We start from the raw sequence: 8,228 nt of genomic DNA on the forward strand, positions 1-8,228 counted from the left end.
TTATTATAATGAAATGTGCAAAGACCTGGAGTTAGAAAATCAAAAGGGAAGAACACGCTCAGCATTTCTCAAGCTGAAAGAACTGAAGAGAAAATTTAAGCCTCGAGTTGCAATATTGAAAGATTCTATAGGCAATATATTGAATGATGCAGGAAACATCAAAAGAAGATGGAAGGAATACACAGAGTGACAGTACCAAAAAGAATTGATTGATGTTCATCCATTTCAGGAGGTGGGATATGATCAAGAACCAATGATACTGAAGGAAGAAGTCGAAGCTGCATTGAAGGAAGTGGTGAAAACCAAGGCTCCAGGAATTGATGGAACACTCATTGAGATGTTTCAACAAATGGATGCCATGGTGGAGGCACTCACTCAGCTATGCCAAGAGATTTTGAAGACAGCTACCTGGCCAACTGACTGGAAGAGATCCATATTTGTACCCATTCCAAAGAAAGGTGAACCCACAGAATGCGGAAATCATTGAACAATATAGTTACTATCACATGCAAGTAAAATCTTGCTGAAGATACTTCAAAAACACAGCAGTATATTGACAGAGAACTTTCAGAAATGCAAGCTGGATTCAGAAGAGGATATAGAACAAAGGATATCATTGCTGATATCAGATGGATGTTGGCTGAAAGCAAAGAATACCAGAAAGTTGTTTACTTGTGTTTTATTGACTATGCCAAAGCATTTGATTGTGTGGATCATAACAAATTATGGGTAACATTGAGAAGAAGGGGAATTCCAGAACACTTAATTGTACTCAGGTGGAGCCTGTACATAGACCACGAGGCTGTCGTTCAAACAGAACAAGGGGATACTGCATGGTTCAAAATCAGGAAGGGAGTATGTCAGGGTTGTATACTTTCACCATACTTATTCAATCTGTATGCTAAGCAAATAATAAGAGAAGCTGGACTATATGAAGAAGAACATGGTATTAGGACTGGAGGAAGATTTATTCATAACCTGTGATACACTAATGATACAACTTTGCTTGCTGAGTGAGGATGACTTGGAGGATTTACTGATGAAGATTGAAGAATACAGTCTGCAGTATGGATTACACTTCAATACATATATAAAAAAAAAAGTCCTCACAACTGGACCAATAAGCAGTATCACAATGAATGGAGAAAAGATTGAGGTTGTCAGACTTCATATTACTTGATTCTACAAGGCTGGTGGTTCAAACCCACCAGTCACTCCTGAGAAGGAAGGTTGGGCAATCTACTTTCGTAGTGATACTGCCTCCGAAACCTAAGGAGGGGTCGCTATGAGTCAGGTCCGACTTGATGGCACATAACAAAAACAACACAATCAACACCAATGCAAGTAGCAGTCAAGACATCAGACGATGTATTGCATTGGGAAAATCTGTTTTAAAAGATCTCTTTCAAGTGCTGAAGAACAAAGATGTCTCCTTGAAGACAAAGATACCCCTAACCCAAACCATGGAGCTCTGGTAGCATAGTGCCTAAGGCACTTGACTGCTAACCAGAAAGCTGGTGGTTCAAATCCACCAGCCACTCCTCGGAAGGAAGGTTGGGCAATCTACTTTCATAGTGATACCGCCTTGGCAACCCAAGGAGGGGTCGCTATGAGTTGGGTCCAACTCGACGGCACATTACAACGACAACAACCCAAACCATGGTATTTTCAATAGCCTCATGTGCATGTGAATGCTGGACAATGAATAAGGAAGATTGAAGAAGAGTTGATGCTTTGGAGTTGTGGTGCTGGTGAAGAATACTGACAGTACCATGGATTGCTAAAAGAACTAACAAATCTGTCCCAGAAGACGTGCAGCTGGAGTGCTCCTTGGAAGCAAGAATGGCCAAACTTCATCTCACCTACTTTGGTCATGTTGTCAAAAGGGACCATTCTCTGGAGAAGGATGTCATGCTTGGTAAGGTGGAGGGTCAATGAAAAAGGGGAAGGACCTCAACGAGATAGATTGACACAGTGGCTGCAATAGTGGGCTCAGGTATAGCAAGGATCGTGAGGCTGGCACAGAACTGTGCAGGGTTTTGTTCTGTTATAGGGTTGCTATGAGTTGGAAACAACTTGATGGCACCTAACAACAACAACCTAAAAGTAGGTTTGAACCCATACAGCTGTGCTATAGAAGAAAGACCTGGTAAACTTTTTCTATAAATACTGCAGCCATGAAAATGCTGTGGAGTAATTCTACCCTGCAACATATGGGGTATCCATGAGTCAGCATTGACTTGATGATGTGTTTATATAGATATCATGAATTGAATTGTAATCCCCCAAAATATGTGTCAACATGGCTGGGCCATGATTTTCAGTGCTTTTGCAGTTATGTAATCATCCCCATGATGTGATCTGATATGATGAGGCAATCAGTTATAAGGGGATTAGTGTGGGATGCAAACCCTTAATCAGGTCACAGCCCTGATCCAAAGTAAAGGGTGTTTCCCTGGAGTATGGCCTGCATCAGCTTTTATCTTACACGAGATAAAAGGAGGGAGAACTCAGCAAAGAAAGAAGGAATTCACTACCACAAAGAAAGAAGGACTTGGAGCCAAGCATATCCTTTAGACCCGGGGTCCCTTTGCTGAGAAACTTGTAGACCCAGGGGAAGATTGATGCCAATATACATGGAGATCTCCAAGGAATGCTGGGGCACAGATGTTGAAAGGAGGCAAGGAGTTTCCTCCAGAGCTGACAGAGAGAGAAATCCTTCCCTTAGAACTGGCACTCTAAACTGTGAGAAAGCAAATTTCTGTTTGTTAAAATCACCCACTTGTGGTATCTGTTTATACCAGCAGTAGATAACTAAGTAATCAAGTCAGAGTTATTCTCCCAGTTGCGAGATATGTCTTTGATAGTCTGTTGGAGCACAGATTCAGTAGAAGTGATCTCCTTCAGTTAGTTTACATGTCGTCGTCCAAGCGGATCGTGGAACTAGTGCACAGTTCTATTTAGCATACAGCTGACACAGCAAGGTCTAATTTCCGCCGCACTTTTAATAGTGGCAAGCTGGTTGTAAGTCTGCTTTGGGCAGAGGGCTAGCTGCTGGACTGGGCAGCTGCATGTCTGTCAAGGCCTAAGAAAGGGAGATTTGCCTCAGCAGGTGGCACTCAGTAAACATCCAGGTAATCTATCTCCTTCTTTCAAAAACTCAGTTATGAAGGGCACTGTGATAAATAACTCCTCCTCTGTTTTTCTCTGCTGCTTTTGGAAGTTTCCTAGTCTTAATGGAGATTTTTGCACAAAGGACATGTAGCAGTCAAGGCTGCTCCTTAAGCCCAAAATTCTTTGAGAAGCTCTTTCTGCGGATGACTGAGCACCAGGTCAGATCACAGCAAAGCCACTGCAGATTCCAGGTCTCTGTTGTCAAACTCAGGTCACACAGCTTTGAGAATGCCTGCCTTTTCCCCTTTTTAGAGGGGGGATTAACATGTCTGTCAGCCTATTACAATGCATCACTGTTCTGGAGAGCTAAGAATTTGGCTGAGCATGTTAGGGGCAGCAAGAAGTGTGCTTTCTGATAAAAATGTATTGCTTGAAATGGCAACCCCTCATTAAACAGATCCTAACACTGTTGACAGAGAGAGAGGCAAATGAAGCAGAATTGGCCACTTCATCAGAAATTTCACCAGCTATGAACAGACAAGTGGCAGTAACAGCAGAAAATGTTACTGCCAATAAGTGGCCCCTCTCTTGCTCCAGAAACTACTGTGGCTCCTACACTTCCAAATCCCATTGTCCAGCTGTTTGGCTGGGTGTGGCCAGGAACCAGGTGGCCAGCCATTCCATTAACACTGGCTCCTGCCAACCAAAGCTTGGTTGACCAAAAGAACCAAAAGCTCTTTTGCAGTCAATTCATCCATCAAACCACAAGGCTTACTGAGCTCCTGCCATGTGCTTAGGTGTGGGAAGACCAGCCTTTGTCTTCAAGGCATGTTTGGTTGAGGAGACTAGACTACATATGAACCAGTCAGCAAGCAGGTCAGTGTTGCATTGCATAATATGAACTGTGGATGCCAGAGGAGATGCCAGAAGGGCCTGGAGCAATAGGGAAGAATTCACAGAAGACAGAAGGGCACTCATTTGGCTGACTGAGTGGACAGGCACAGTAGCAGACAGAGGTAGGAGTCCAAGGCAACAGCATGTCCCAGGCTGTGAGGAATCCTACCTTCTCTGCTGACCTGACTCTTGTGCACCTGTGAAGGACAGGTCCCTCGGAAGGAAGGCTGGGCAATCTTCTGTAGTGATACTGCCTCGGAAACCCAAGGAGAGGTGGTTATGAGTCAGATCTGACTTGACAGCAGTGGATTTTTGGGTTTTACTTGAAGAATGCACACTTGCATCTCTCTACTTTGATTTCTCCAAAGTTGGAAAAGAGTGAAATGCTGAGGTGGCACAAAGCTGAGTGGCTTCCAAGTGCTAGGAAGATAATGCCCCAGGGGGTATCAGAAGCAAAGGGAAGATGTCCCATTGACTTGTCCTTGGCAGGACAATTCTGAGGCATGTAATATCCAGCTCCTCAGAGCGCTTTCAGGAAACTGAGCCTCCATTGCCCACAGTTGTTATCAGCTCAACAACATACCCTTTTCTGACTTTCCCTCTTCACTAGACTGTTGTTGTTGTGTGCCATCAAGTCGGACCCAACTTATAGCGACCCCTCCTCAGGTTTCCGAGGCAGTATCACTATGGAAGTAGATTGCCCCATCTTCCTTCCGAGGACTGTTGTTAGGTGCCATCAAGTCGATTCCAACTCATAGTGACCCTGCCCAGTCCTGTTTCATCCTCACAATCTTTGCAATGTGTAAGCCCACTGTTGCAGCCACTGTGTCAATCCATCTTGTTGAAGGTCTTCCTCTTTTAACACTGATCCTCTACTTTACCAAGCATGATGACCTTCTCCAGGGAACGGCCCCCTCATGATAACATGACCAAAGGGTGTGAGACGAAGTATCAGCATCTTTACTTCTAAGAAGCATCTGGCCATACTTCTTCCAAGGCAGATTTGCTGGTTCTTCTGACCATCCATGGTATAGTCAATATTTTTCACCAACACCATAATTCAAAGGCATCAATTCTTCTTTGGTCTCCTTTATTCATTGTCCAGCTCTCAGATGCATATGACAACTGAAAATATGGCTTGGGTCAGGTACACCTTAGTCCTCAAAGTGACATCTTTTTTTTTCTTTTTAACATTACAGATTTGCCTGATGCAATACGTCATTTGATTTCTTGACTGCTGCTTCTATGGGTATTGATTGTGGACTCAAGTCAATGAAATTCTTGACAATGTCAACATTTTATCACGATGTTGCTTATTAGTCTAGGTATGAGGATTTCTGTTTTCTTCATGTTGAGCTGTAATCCACACTGAAGGCTGTAGTCTTTGATCTTCATCAGTAAGTGCTTCAAGTCTTCACTTTCAGCAAAAAAGGCTGTATCGTCTGATATCGCCAGTTGTTAATGAGCCTTCCTCCAATCCTGATTCACTAGACTACCACATATGAGCCACCAGGAGAGAAGGCCAAGGAGAGAGATGGTTAAGGAAGATGGTTAAGGTGGAAAGGTGCCCTTAAGGAATCTTCCCCCACTTCTACTCCTTGGGGTCACCTCCCATGTAAACTACCTGTCTTCATGTTGTCTCAGGATCTGCTTTTAGGGAACTCATTAAGGAAAGGATTTCAAGTCTCACTGAGTTACAAAATCTGCTTCCCCAGTCAGACTGGAACCGCCACAGGTAAGACCTTTTTTTCCTTGCCGTCTCTCTTGTTGGGCTCCTGCTGCTTTGTGCCATGAGCCTCAGTCCCTCCTGCACAGCAGGGCAGTCACTGCTCAGAAATGGCCGAGAATGACTGTGTTGCTGTTGTTTTCAGCCACTATTGAGTCAGCCCCCAACTCATGGTGACCCCATGCCCAACGAAATGAAATGCTACCCAGTTGTGCCCCATCCCCATGATCAGCTGCAGATCAGACGGTTGTGATCCTAGAGTTTTCACTGACTGATTTTTGGCAGTAGACTGCCAGAACTTTCTTCCTAGTTCATCTTAGTTTAGAAGCTTTGCTGAAACTTGGTAAGCGTCATCCAGTAAGCCAGTTCCAATGAGTTGATGCTAATTCATGGCAGCCCCACGTGTGACCATATATAGTATATATAACCTAAAATAAGTGTCATCACCTTTTTTGAGGGCTATGCTCCAGAAGACACTGTGGGAAGAAGCACATTCATAAACCTTATCTGACTTAAGATCCATAGCCACCTCAGCTCCATTTCCAAGTGCGAAAAGTGAGGTTTAGAGAGGTTATGGGTTTTTTTTTTTTTGTTTGTTTGTTTTTTCCTCCCACATCACCTGGCTAGTAAGAGGCAAAAGCAGGACTTGAACTCAGAAATGTCAAATCAAAAGGTCTGTGTTTTTAACCACAGGGCCATAGGACTAACTTTCTTGTTGGGGAATGAGAGGACTGGGAAGAAGTTACAGAGGAGACAGAAACTAGACTAGTCATTGTTTTGGCAGTACCCCTTCCCAAATTCTCTCTCTGGCTCTGCTCTCTAACTGTCTCTGTTGGGAGGCGGAGTCACCCATCAATTATGTGGAGCCTGGAAAGCAGTGAAACCAAACCCATTGCTGTTGAGTTGATTCCGATTCATAGTCATTCTACAGGACAGGGCAGAGCTGCCCCATTGGGTTACCAAGGCTGTAAATCTTTATGGAAGCAGACTGCCACATCTTTCTCCTGAAGAGTGGCTAGTAGGTTTGAACCATAGACTTTTAGGGTAGTAGCAGCTGAGTGCTTTAACTATTGTGCCACTTCAAGCAGTGAAAATTCCTAAGTAATTAAGTGTTGGTTGGACACCAGGGACTCCTTAAGGACTCCTGAAGGAGTCTTGATTGGGGATAATAGCACCCTAACCATGAAGCCCAGAGGCCAGAGAGGGCTACCAAAGGAAAACTCTTTCATTGCCTCCACACTCTAACCTATTCAGAGAGCCATTTATTTTGCAAATAACAGACTTTCTCTGAAGAGTATATTTACTTGTTGACAAATTTTAACCTGTTATGATGGGCTTTACTAAAAACAGTTCCAGGCAGTTTTGGGGCTGGGGCTGGGGCTGGCTGCTGATGTGGGGCAAGCAGAAGAACAGGTGGGTGGGAAGGAAGCAAGATGGAGATGGGCAGACGGGGCAGGACAGGGGCTCTTAGACTCTTGAGTGAAGGACCCTTGTCCACCCCTCCATGCTCCTGCCTGAAAACTCTTGAACACATCACTGAGGACTCAGTACCTGGGTTCCTGGTTTCAGAGACATCACAAGATCTTTGATCATCTTGGCTTCGGAGATTGTGAGCCCGCCTACCATGAAGAGGATGAGAAGAGGGTGGTCGCTGGGATGAGGCCGACTCACCTGCAAAACAAACCACCACCAACATCAGACAGATGGGATTGGTGTTAGGTATCCTAGAGCTGGGCGTCATCCAGTAATCTTTTTCATCACGTAATTTTTATTATATTTCCATGTATCCCTAGGGCTGTTACCACCATAATGCAGGTTGAGATAAACCTTAGAGACATTAGGATTCATTAGGGATTAGGTATATTAGTGGTTTGTGGACTCATTGACCAGAAAAATGCATAACATGTCTACCTGAAAAACACTCCAGTTGCTGTGGAGTTGGTTCTGACTCATGGCGACCCCACATGTATCAGAGTAGAACTGTACTCCACAGGGTTTTCAATGGTTGATTTTTTTGAAAGTAGATTATCAGGCCTTTCTTCAGAGATGCCTCCAACCTTTCAGTTAGCAGCTAAGCATTAGCTATTTGTCACCTTATTATATCCTTCAAGTAAAAATTTTATCGAAAGAAAAGTTAAAGGATTAGGAGTTATTTAATAAGAAGGGATGGCTGAGGGGGCAACTTATTTCTTCCTTATCATTCTTCAGGTCTCAGCATAAATGTGCCAGCCCCTCTCCCCTACTCTTTGTTGCATTGCCCTGTTTCTTTTCTCAGCCTATAGCAATAAGTGTGTTTGTTTATTTGTTTTCTTGTTAGTCTTCTCCTGTACTAGAACATAAACTCCATGAAGGCAGGAACCTCATCTGCCTGGTTCACTACTGGATTCCCAGCTTACCTAGCAGAGTTTCTGGTATATAATAGGTGCTTGGTTCATTATTGTAAAAAGTCAAGGAAAGGTCTATATATGGAAGAAAACTTTCTTCGTTGGGAGGG

The 8,228-nt window shown here is 43.8% G+C and overlaps 1 protein-coding gene across 1 annotated transcript in view; it reads right to left on the reverse strand.

Moving 5' to 3' along the window:
* The window catches only part of LOC103211707 (sec1 family domain-containing protein 2-like), a gene marked incomplete at its 5' end in the record, with an annotated part of 652,747 nt that overhangs the window by 10,567 nt on the left and 633,952 nt on the right, over nucleotides 1-8,228 (reverse strand). Inside the window, one exon of the mRNA XM_007957691.2 lies at nucleotides 7,286-7,405. Coding sequence (XP_007955882.1) covers nucleotides 7,286-7,405 — 120 coding nt within the window. The remainder of the gene's footprint in view (nucleotides 1-7,285; nucleotides 7,406-8,228) is intronic.

This window comes from Orycteropus afer, unplaced genomic scaffold (assembly GCF_000298275.1).
Source record: "Orycteropus afer afer isolate SDZICR_OR568_19922 unplaced genomic scaffold, OryAfe1.0 scaffold00777, whole genome shotgun sequence".
Lineage (NCBI taxonomy): Eukaryota > Metazoa > Chordata > Mammalia > Tubulidentata > Orycteropodidae > Orycteropus > Orycteropus afer.